The sequence below is a fragment of the Emys orbicularis genome, chromosome 4 (genome assembly GCF_028017835.1).
Source record: "Emys orbicularis isolate rEmyOrb1 chromosome 4, rEmyOrb1.hap1, whole genome shotgun sequence".
NCBI lineage: Eukaryota > Metazoa > Chordata > Testudines > Emydidae > Emys > Emys orbicularis.
The window spans coordinates 135,923,483-135,935,825 of NC_088686.1; the positions used below are offsets into that span (position 1 = coordinate 135,923,483).

A 12,343-nucleotide genomic window follows, 5' to 3' on the forward strand; every position below is an offset into this window, starting at 1 on the left:
AACTAACAAGTCATGTAGATTAGTGTTTCCCAATTTATGGGATGCAGTAGTTGGGAGAGAAGGCACAGGCAGACCTCTCAGTTTGTTCTTAAGTCTCTTCTTTGATTTAAAAAGAATAGAAGGAAGATGTATACGTTAAAATGTGAAGATGCAAGGTGGGCAGCTCAGTTTTCAAAAGTCTGGGAAACACTGGTGTAGTCAGTGAAGTTGCCTACACTAACTTATGAAGCCATTGCAGTAACACCTATTGTGTGAAATGCTTATGCTGCTTGCTCTTACAACAGTTTAGCATCTTCATGCAACATAGCTGTTTTTGTTTGAATTCTTATTGTGCATTCACATGAAGTGCACTCTACAATCATGTTGGCATCAATGCATTCTGGGATTCCTGAAGCACCTATTTCAGAATGCCTCCACGTGGTTGTTAGGTACAGGAGATTTTGATTAATTTCCAAATGTAAGGTACTACATTGTAGAATGGAATTGGGACAAGTGACTGAATTGATGTTGATGCAACTCTTGTGGCTTCCTGGCCATACTGGGGAAAAATCATTGGTGACCGCATGGGGTCAGCTAGAGCCAAACTAAAGACTGTCCCAGATGTTTCAGACACTTTATGCAATTGGTACTTATAAAATGTGTTGACCATCTGTTGTGTGTAGATATAAGTGTTGCACAGGCATTGCAAGTTCAAGGTGTTCCAAGCAATGTGTTTTTACAACAGCTTTTTTGCCTAATGTATACAAGGCCTCAGTCCATAAATGCTCTATATTGCCTCTTTAAGGCCCTACTTAGTTTGGGGAGGAATGTTGTAAGTTATGTAGCTCTTCAAAAAGAGATATTCTTTATAAAGAACAGTAGACTGTAAAAATACACAGTACCGAGTTTATCAGTTGAGAGTCAAAAATCAAAGGATCAGACCCAGACTCTGAGTTTCTTGCATGTTATGCCACACAGCTAGTTCCCTTTAGCTTTAAAGAGGGGGGGGAAAACCTACTGCAAATTTAAGGAAGTTTAAATGTTAAATTTTTAAGGGGAAATTAAGTAAAAACCTCACGTCTCTTCAAATAGTTTGCAAAATCATTGCTACTTGAAAGTGTTTTTGGAATAGCATCTATCTTCACCCTCACCAATCCATCACCAAAGTATCTGAGCACCTTCCGAATTTAAAAAAATAAATAATAAAATAGAAATAATTCCTTTTGCCTTTCCAACCTGTAGGAGAAATAACTTGATTGGTTTATAGGGTGCTTTGATTTGTTTGTGAATGGTTGTAGTGTGTCTGTATATGAAGTATCCATATTGGGTGCATGGTACATTGTGAAAGACTAGCCAAAAGAAATGAGTTTATGGGAGGGACTTGGAAGAAAGCAGGGTTGCTTAATTCACTGGGGGGAGAAGGGTGTTCCAGGTATGGGGCGTGGCATGAAAGGAGCCATGGAGTTCACTGGGAGGAGCCTGAAAACAATTTAGTAAGGCAGGTGGCATTAGCAGAACATGCAAACAGGGGTGTAGCAGGAGACAAGTCATACACATGGGGAGGTGCTGGGCAGAGCCTTGAAAGTGAGGTCAAGGAGTTTGAATGTGTTATAGAACTTGAATTTTAAGAAGTGGAGGTATATTGTGAGTCATTTTCTATCCTGAACTACTTACTGTACAGTAAGTAAATACTCATGGATATCTGGTATTGTAGCTTTTTGCAAACTGGTGCTGACTTAATATGATCAAACACAGGACAGGAAGAGGTGCTGAAATAAATGCCTTTTTTATAGCTGTGTGCTGGATGTGTGTTAATTGGCATATACACCTCTACCTCGATATAACGCTGTCCTCGGGAGCCAAAAAATCTTACCGCGTTATAGGTGAAACCTGCATTATATTGAACTTGCTTTGATCCACCGGAGTGCACAGCCCCCCCCCCAGCACTGCTTTACCGCGTTATATCCGAATTCATGTTATATCGGGTTGCGTTATATCGAGGTAGAGGTGTATATAGGGACTGAACTTGTAAATGACTGTGGTTTTAGTAACATGTAAACAGGACTCGCACACATTTTGAAGGCCATAGATTTCCTGCTTACACAATGGGGTTGGTGGTCTCTAAAACAATCTTCGGGATAAAAAACAGGATACTGCTAAAGGGACTGGATGAGTAGAGTAGCATGTTTGCTTGCATAGCAGCTAGTGATAAGCAGAACAGCATTAGTGGTAACTAGATATGTAAGAGACTGATCATCAGTTATCCAGTTTCTAAACAAACTCTACTTGAAGAGTAGTTTTGCCAGTTCTTTAGTTTATCAGACCACTGAAAAAACATAATTTGTCTCGACATAGTAGTTCTCTGGATTTGTTCTGTAGTCATTCTTAGAGGGTTCGCTTTGCTTAAGTGACATACAATCACAACTCAAAGTGGTGTGTGTTTTGGTAAGTTAGGAGGTAATGAGGCAATTTCCTGAATTGCATCCATAATAGAGCCTAACTGGCTGTGAAACTTGGAAGCTGTGAGTTATGACAGAGGCATGTAAATCCTAAACTCATTCTTTATCATTCTTAAAAATGGGATTTATAATTTCTACTTGTCATGAGCTTCTCTTCCTCAACAGTCTTTTTCAGCTGAAATATAATGGATAGATTTAATGCAACTGTTTTAAGGTTGTAATAAATGCTGATTTAGGTAGTGTTTAAAAACACTTTCCAATGTGACGGCTGTTGTGTAGCTCTGTGTTCTTATTTGTAAAAGCATTAGGTAGTCATCTACGTCAGCCAAAAATTACTCAGCATGTTCAAAAATCTTTAGAGAAGCTCAGTTTCTAGGCCTCAGATATGACCTAACTTAAAACTGTTATAATTTGGGGGTAGAGAGTATCTCTGGAGTACAGACATCTAATGTTAATTGTTTTTATGCTGTGTGAAAAGTTATTGTACTGGATACATTGACATCTCCCTTGGGATTCCTTGCTTCCTCTTCTGGCTCTGCAGCAGAGATGACTAAAGTTGTACATTGTAGCCAGCCTTGTGTTTAATATTAAAGTACAGCCTGTTTAGATATCATGAGTCAAGTGGATATAGACTGTTTGTTTATGTTAATTTGGTGCCGCCCTAGGAGTCATGACAAGTTGAGCGAAGTTGTAGCTCCCTTGCTTTGCAGTAGCTTTTTACAAACATTGTTCCCAGAGAGCTTTACTGCTAATGACATCAATTGATGATGATGTTGTACCACAATGATTTTTTTTTTATGAGGGTCAGGGGGAGAACTGTTCTGTAAGGTAAAAATGTGAAGTGCAAAAATAAAAATATATTGTCAGTTCTCTTAAAAGATACATAGAAAAATATAAATTTGACAAGTAGAAAAGGGCAAAATTGGTAGGTATGTAAAAAACCTTCTCTCTTAACTTTTTTCCATATTCAGAACACTAAATATTATCTAATATAGGAGCATAAAAGAATAGGGTGCAAAGAAAACAAGTATTGAACTATTACAATAATTTTGTATTATGGTACCACCTAAAGGTTCTAAGTGAAGGTGGGGCCCTGTTGTCCCAGGCACTGAGAAACCCCTAAAACAGAGGAACAGAGGTCCCCAAACTGTGGGGTGTGCCCACCTGGGGGTGTGTGCAGAGAAACATTTGGGGGGCTTGACCTTAAAAAGTTTGGGGACCACTGCCATAATAAATGTAAGCTCTTCAGGGTGGAAACTGTCTATCTAGGGCTATGTCTACTCTACCACTTATGTCGGTATAACTTATGTCACTCAGGGGTGTGAATAAGCCATGCCCCTGAGCAACATAATTTAACCAACCTAAGTGACAGGGTGGATAGCGCTAAGTTAGTACAGTAGTAGAGCTTTTCCCGCAGACGTTGCTGCCGCTTGGTGGGAGTGAATTAATTAAGTCGATGGGAGATCTCTCTCCTGTTGGTTTAGAGTGGCTACACTAGAGAGCTCACAGCAGCACAGCTGCATTGTTGCATCTGTGCCACTGTAAGCTCTCTAGTACTGCCATAGCCTAAGTAGACAAAACAAAGTGTGGGTGAGGTATTGTTCTTTAAAGTTTTCTGGCTTATTGCTCTTCTCCATAAAGAAGGCTAACTGTAAAGAATAATGTAGAAATGTTTTTTTTTTTTTTTTAGGATATTGAAAGGAAATATGTGGAGTGTGTAGGGACCTTTAGTTTGGGTCAGGATCTTTACTTCTAGCACTGTTCAAGTACGAAGTAGGAAGACTCTTGTCATACTGAAGCCATAGGGGTTTTAACTGTCAAGTAGTTGTAGTGTGTTTTCATTTTAAACTTTCCTGGACACTGTTTCCTTCAGGTATCAGAGGGGTAGCCGTGTTAGTCTGAATCTGTAAAAAGTAACAGAGGGTCCTGTGGCACCTTTAAGACTAACAGAAGTATTGGGAGCATCTGAAGAAGTGAGGTTCTTACCCACGAAAGCTTATGCTCCCAATACTTCTGTTAGTCTTAAAGGTGCCACAGGACCCTCTGTTACTGTTTCCTTCAGGTTATTGCAGGCATCTGATCAATTTGTGTAAGTTCAAACTAGATGTAGCCTATTTGTGCTTGTTAGGAACAGAAAGGTTGCCTAGTGGAGGTAGGATTAGTCTTGAAATTGTATTTCCTCCCTCCCCATCACACATCACTCTTGGACCACTGTAACTCCATTTATTTAACTGAAGTTACTCCTTATTTTCTGTTGTAAATAAGGAAAACCTAACCAAGAATTCCAATCTCTTGCTTCCTTGGGCCTGGTCTACACTACGACTTTAATTCGGATTTAGCTGCTTTAATTCGAATTAACGCTTGACCCGTCCACACAACGAAGCCATTTAATTCGAATTAAAGAGCCCTTTAATTCGATTTCTGTACTCCTCCTCGACGAGAGGAGTAGCGTCAAAATTGGTATTGTTAATCCGAATTAAGGATAGTGTGGCCGCAATTCGATGTTATTGGCAATTCAATGTTATTGGCTACCCACAATGCAACGCTCTGGAAATCGATGCTACTACGGTAGCTTGGACGCACACCACCGAATTAATGGTGCCTAGTGTGGCCGAATACATTCGAATTTATAAAATCGGTTTCCTAAATTCGAATTATATAAATTCGGATTAATCCCGTAGTGTAGACATACCCTTGGTTGGCAGGGTTAGGGAAGCTCTGGAAGCAGTACATTGTGTTCTGGTAAGTGAGAAGTATGGTAATAGTGATTGCAGTTGTGAGGGTGGAATAAATATGCAGAGGATTCCCTTTTTTCCAAGGCAAGAGAGATTGTTAAACTGTATTGTATGCTACCTGTTGCAATTGAAAGAGATGGAGCCTGCTAAAGAGGATGACCAATTCACATCGGTCTAGTTTGCATTGTGATGACTAAGATTTTATTTTGGAGCTGTGAAGTATATCTGGAAAACACCTAATTAAAATGATACTGTTATGTGTAGACCCTGAATTCAGGTTTTGTGTGTAGTATTTAAAAAAAAAAAAAAAAAAAAAAAAGCTTGCATGAAACTTGAACAGAAAATGAAAATAGTATTTGAAATATTCCCCTGCAGGGTTTGCTACTTCAACATTGATGCGTTGTAATTGTGCATGAGAACTTGAGATGAAACAGCAATCAAAACAAAATAAAACCATTACCAGTTTATTTTGATTGTCCAATTTAGTGAAGTGTAGGAAGTAATACACATAAATTATGAAGAGCATAGTAGATTTCAAACACATTTTGATTAATCCAAAGCAATGTTAGTAATTCAACTACAGCAGTCTGAGGCTTCTGTGATCTCTGGGAGACTTTCCCAGCTTTATTTCCATATCTTTTCCTGTGAGCTGTTTCAATGGAATGTACTCTACTGCACAGAAGGGGCTACTGCAGGGGTCGGCAACGTTTGGCACGCGGCTCGCCAGGGTAAGCACCCTAGCAGGCCGGGCCAGTTTATTTACCTGCTGACGTGGCAGGTTCGGCCGATCACGGCCCCCACTGGCTGCGGTTCGCCGTCCCGGGCCAATGGGGGCAGCGGGAAGCCGCGGCCAGCACATCCCTCGCCTGCGCCGCTTCCCGCCGCCCCCATTGGCCCGGGACGGTGAACCGCGGCGAGTGGGGGCCGCGATTGGCCGAACCTGCCGCGTCAGCAGGTAAATAAACTGGCCCGGCCCGCTAGGGTACTTACCCTGGTGAGCCACGTGCCAAACGTTGCCGACCCCTGGGCTACTGCTATTCTACAAAAAAGGGTTGAAAGTACTCCTTTCATATCTCAATAGTACAAAATAGAGAACATATGGAAGACGATCGTTGCTAGCTGAAAAAAAATTAAGTGTTCGGCTACATAGTTGCCCAGTTTTTCATAAGCTTCATTTCAGCACTCTGAGTGGAGAGTGCACATGAATTTTAATAGGGATATTTTTCTTAAGTGAAACTTAGCAAGTCACACTAGTAAGTATTGTGACTTCATTTTATAGAAGATAAATAAACTATGGTTTGGAGCGGGTTTATATTTAGTTTCTATTTCTGACTTATATAAAGCTGTGGATTTAGTATGCATATGTTTTCCTGCTGTGACTTCTCTTCTGTGGGATGTGGTGATGGACTTTCCATTACTGGCCTTGCTTCCCACTGTGAACTTGTAAACATGAGCTTTCCCTTCCTTTTCATGATTATCAAAGGAAATGGTCTGTATAGATCAGGTGTCTCAAACTCAAATGATCACGAGGGCCACATGAGGGCTAGATCATTGGCCCGAGGGCCACATCACTGACACACACACCCCTTGCTGCCCCCGGCCCTGCCCCCACTCCACCCCTTCCCCGCCCCCATTCCAACCCCTTCCCCAAAGTCCCCACCCCAACTCCGCCCCCTCCCTGCCCCCAGAGGGTGCATGAGGGGTGTGGTGGGGGCTCAGGGCAGGGAGTTGAAGTGCAGCAGGGGGTTCGGGTGCAGGCAGGGGGCTCAGGGTGCAGAAGGGGTGTGGGATGCAGCAGGGGGCTCAGGACAGGGAGTTGGGGTGCAGGAGGGGTGTGGAATGTGGCAGGGGGCTCAGGGCAGGGGGTTGGGGTGCAGCAGGGGGTTGGGGTTCAGGCAGGAGGCTCAGGGCAGGGGATTGGGGTGCAGAAGGGGTGTGGGATGCAGCAGGGGGCTCAGGGCAGGGGGTTGGGGTGCAGGCAGGGGGCTCAGGGCAGGGGGTTGGGGTGCAGAAGGGGTGTGGGGTGCAGCAGGGGGCTTGGTGCAGGCAGGGGGCTCAGGGCAGGGAGTTGGGGGTGGGGTGCAGCAGGGAGCTCAGGGCAGGGAGTTGGGGGGTGGGGTGCAGGAGGGCTTCGGGCTCCGGGGTGGCAGCGGTGCACGCCGGGGCTGGGGCAGGCTGCCAGCCCCGGCCCTGCTCTGCTCCGGGAAGTAGCTGGAACCATGTCCCTGTGGCCCCTGGGGGAGGGGGACGCAGGGCTCCGCATGCTGCTTGCCGCTCCTCCAGGTACCTCCCCGAAGCTCCCATTGGCCGCGGTTCCCTGTTCCCGGCCAATGGGAACGTGCCTGGAAGCTAGGGCAAGACACGGACAGAGCCCTCTGCTTCCCCCTCCCCCTGCCCGCCCGCCCCCCCCCCCCCCCCCCCCCGGCTGCAGGGACGTGATGCCAGCCGGCGCGGGGCTCGAAGGGGGCAATCCCGCAGGTGTAGTTTGCCCACCCCTGGCCTGGAGGTAGGCCGGGGGGGGGCGGGCGCGGGCCGCTCGGCGGGCCGCAGGAAATAGCCCCGCGGGCCGCATGTTTGAGACCCCGGTATAGATCTTAGGTAGAATCGAGAGGCAGCGTGGTTTGAATAAAAGTTCTGTGAAATGGACAAATGATGTCCCAATTCTCCTGGCTTCTCTTCCATTCTCTCCACCCTTTCTCCATTATCTTACTATTAAGTGTAACTTCATCAATTTCACATCCTCTGCCTCTTCCTCTCTCTCCTTTTTGACAAACCAGAAGAAGCTAGATTTAGATAACATCCAAAGGGGGAAGAAAGCAGAAGTGGAATTCAGTTGTTCACAGCTAAATATCCATCTTTTGTTGGTGCTTGGAATCTAAAATTCTCAGCTACGACTCTGGAATATTGTGTGGGGATATATCTTAGGTGTAATAGAATAATGCTTTTCATCTATGTCAAAATCTCTTGTGATAACGTTCAGGATTGATTTAAATCAAAGCAATTTAAATTATCAGGCAGGAAACCTTGATTGTAAATAATCAGTTTTAATCATGTTTTGCATTTGTACTTTTTCCCCCTAAAGAGAAGTTGATTCTCATTAGTTGGTAACCGTTAAAATGTGTTGATTTACAACTAAGTATAGTCTTTACATACATTTGGTATTACTTTTTGCTAACCAGGAGGATACATTAAATCTGTACACATTTTTAAGCAATTATATAGCTTAACAGACACTTACCCAGACTCTTACGTTTTATTTGTTTTATTATGTTAGAAAATGGTGAATAATGCATTTTTTAATTTGTAGATTAACTTTTTATTCTTGATTCATGCAAAGCTCTATTTGGATGGAAACTGGAATTCATTTAAAATGCCCGAAACAGTTACGTTTTGATTAGTTAAATAAAACTACCTTAAATGTGCTGATACATAAGAAAAATGTATCAAAACATGGTTTCCATTTAAAATTGATTTTATTAAAGGTAGTAGCTTATGTAGTTAGTGAATTGAATTGATTTTGTCTGGTCACAATATTCTTCAAGATTTTTGAACTAGTATATCTAGGGTTACCATATTTCAGCAAGCAAAAAAGAGGACGGGAGGAGCCCCGCCTGAGCCCCGCCCCATCCTGCCCTAGCCCCGCCCCTCCCACTTCCCCCCCTCAGAACCCCCAACCCCCCTCCCGCTCCTTGTCCCCTGACTGCCCCCTCCTGGGACCCCTGCTCCTAACTGCCCTCCAGGACCCCACCCCCTACCTAAGCCTCCCTGTTCCTTGTCCCCTAACTGCCCCCTCCTAAGACCCGCCCCCAACTGCCGCCAGGACCCTACCCCCTACCTGTACCCTGACTGCCCAAAACCTTATCCACCCCCTCCCGAACTCCCGACCCCCCCCGTCTCTTGACTGCCCCCTCCAAAACCTCCCTGCCCCTTCTCCGACCCCCTGGCCCCCTTGTTGTTGGCCTTCGCCTAACGTCTCTGTGAACTTGCTCAGGAACGGCCTGAGCCGTTCGTCCCGGCAGGCTGGGCAGCAGGGGAGGAGGAGCGGGGGAGGAGCTCCAGACTGCCGGAGGCGATCTGTGAATGCAGGGAGGGAGGGAGTGATCTCTGCTGCAGGGGAGAGGAGGAGGGGCTCTCTCTGGCTGTCGGAGCCCCATGTAAGTGGCACCATCCGGCCGGCTGCCCTGTTAGCCGCGTGCGCTCTGCATGGGGGGGGGGGGGGGGAGAAAGTCTGGACATTTACAAATCCCCCCCGGACGCTATTTTTAGCTCAAAAAGCCGGACATGTCCGGGGGAATCCGGACGAATGGTAACCCTAAGTATATCTCATCCTTACGTTAGTATTTTATTCATAAATTGTAAGAGGGAAAACAAGCTTTTCTGCTTTTTCAATTCCCAATCTGTTTCTTAACTTTGAATGAACTAGTAATTGAACTGAACTAGTTGAATAAAGTGAAATGAAGTTTCGTAAGGGATTTCTCATTGAGCTGTGAAATGTTCAGGGAAGCTTGCAGGACACTTCCTTGTAAATTACTAGTTTTTGCAAGGCCAAGCTCTTCAGCATTTGTGTTTGCCGCATCTTAATTCCCAAGTAAATTAAAATGTTCTATACAAATGTTTTGAGGGTATGCATCAGACTGCTTTCTTAAAGTATGGTATACACACCTTTTCTGCAAAACCCCTTTCCTGTTCTCCCTCCCACTGATCCTGATGCAAAGAATTCATCTTGCTCTTTGCCACTTTTCCTTGGAAACCAAACATAGGTATGGAAAGGTGGCTTTTTAAAATGTGGCACAGGGACATTTCACTGGGGAAAATGGGTTATTTCAGTCTCAATCGCTAGTTACTTTTAAAGTATTTTTTACATTTGGTAACTTTATTTTTTTTAAATTGTAGCTCTGCCTTTGACAGAAAAACTGGGCTGCGAGTGGCTGTGAAGAAGCTGTCCAGACCATTTCAGTCCATCATCCACGCCAAAAGAACCTACAGAGAACTACGGCTACTTAAACATATGAAACATGAAAATGTAAGTTCTAGGAGATGCCCAGAGACATGCAATGTGTGGGAAATTGAATGTTCATAGCTGTGAAAAGCTCGATCAAATTCAGACAACCCAGTGATAGGTAAAACTGAACCTCCAGCATGACTTACATTAAAAGTCTTGTACTATAGGAATTTAGGTATCAATTAAAATGTTTTTTAGTACTTTGTGAAGGTGACAGAAGTGAGTCAGAAGAATGGGTATTTTTTTTAGCATAAAATTGGTTAAGGTTAGGGCTGTCAAGATTAAAAAAATTAATCGTGATTAATCGCGCTGTTAATAATAGAATACCATTTATTTAAATTTTTGGATGTTTTTACATTTTCAAATATATTGATTTCAATTACAACACAGAATACAAAGTGTAAAGTGCTCACTTTATATTTATTTTTTTATTACAAATATTTGCACTGTAAAAAACAAAAGAAATATTTTTCAATTCACCTAATACAAGTACTGTAGTGAAATCTCTTTATTATGAAAGTTGGACTTAGAAATGTAGAATTATGTACAAAAAATGACTGCATTCAAAAATAAAACAATGTAAAACTTTAGAGCCCACAAGTCCACTTAGTCCTACTTCTTTTTCAGCCAATCGCTCAGACAAACAAGTTTGATTACATTTGCAGAAGATAATGCTGCCCACTTCTTGTTTACAGTGTCACCTAAAAGTCAGAACAGGCATTTGCATGGCATTGTTGTAGCCGGCGTCGCAAGATATTTACGTGCTAGATGTGCTAAAGATTCAGATGTCCCTTCATGCTTCAACCACCATTCTAGAGGATATGCATCCATGCTGATGATACTGGGGTTCTGCTCAATAACGATCCAAAGCAGTGTGGACCGACATGTTCATTTTCATCCTCGGAGTCAGATGCCACCAGCAGAAGGTTGATTTTCTTTTTTGGTGGTTCGGGTTCTGTAATTTCCGCATTGGAGTATTGCTCTTTTAAGACGTCTGCAAGCATGCTCCACACCTCGTCCCTCTCAGATTTTGGAAGGCGCTTCAGATTCTTAAACCTTGGGTCTAGTGCTGTAGCTATCTTTAGAAATCTCACATTGGTACCTTCTTTGCATTTGTCAGATCTGCAGTGAAAGTGTTCTTTAAACAAATAACATGTGCTCGGTCGTCATCCGACATTGCTATAACATAAAATATATGGCAGAATGCAGGTAAAACAGAGCAGGAGACATACAATTCTCCCCCAAGGAGTTCAATCACAAATTTAATTAACGCATTATTTTTTTAATAAGCGTCATCAGCATGGAAGCATGTTCTCTGGAATGGTGGCTGAAGCATGAAGGGGCATAAGAATGTTTAGCATATCTTGCACATAAATACCTCGCAATGACTGCTACAAAAGTGCCATGCGAACACCTGTTCTCACTCTCAGGTGACATTGTAAATAAGAAGCAGGCAGCATTATCTCCCGTAAATGTAAACAAACTTGTTTGTCTTAGCGATTAGCTGAACAAGAAGTAGGACTGAGTGGACTTGCAGGCTCTAAAGTTTTACAATGTTTTGTTTTTGAGTGCAGTTATTTAACAAAAAAATCCAACATTTGTAAATTGCACTTTCACGATAGCGATTGCACTACAGTACTTGTATGAGGTGAATTTAAAAATACTTTTTTATCATTTTTATAGTGCAAATATTTGTAATCAAAATAATAATATAAAGTGAGCACTGTACACTCTGTATTCTGTGTTATTGAAATAAATATATTTGAAAATGTAGAAAACATCCAAAAATATGTAATAAATTTTCAGTTGGTATTTTGTTGCTTAACAGTGTGATTAAAACTGTGATTAATCACTATTAACTTTTTTAATTGCGATTAATTTTTTTGAGTTAATCATGTGAGTTTGCTGTGATTAATCAACACCCCTAGTTAAGGTCTGCTAGAAGTTCTTTTTTTTTTGCTGATTTGCAGGATGTTTTGTAGGTGTTGGGAAGGAGGACTGAGGGAAAAGGCAATGGGGTGTAAATGCTTTTGAAAGTGACCGAACCTCCTTAGACTAACCTGATTGAAAACATAAGATGGGAGAAGTACCTGATTATTAAACACATGACTGTTGCATACTTGTTTTTGTAGTTGATTTTGGGTGTTAAGTATATTTTACTGGGCTTA

General features: G+C 42.8%; 1 protein-coding gene across 1 annotated transcript in view; it reads left to right on the plus strand.

Moving 5' to 3' along the window:
- Positions 1-12,343, plus strand: part of MAPK14 (mitogen-activated protein kinase 14) — a 53,381-nt gene that overhangs the window by 2,681 nt on the left and 38,357 nt on the right. Inside the window, exon 2 of the mRNA XM_065402299.1 lies at positions 10,067-10,196. Coding sequence (XP_065258371.1) covers positions 10,067-10,196 — 130 coding nt within the window. The remainder of the gene's footprint in view (positions 1-10,066; positions 10,197-12,343) is intronic.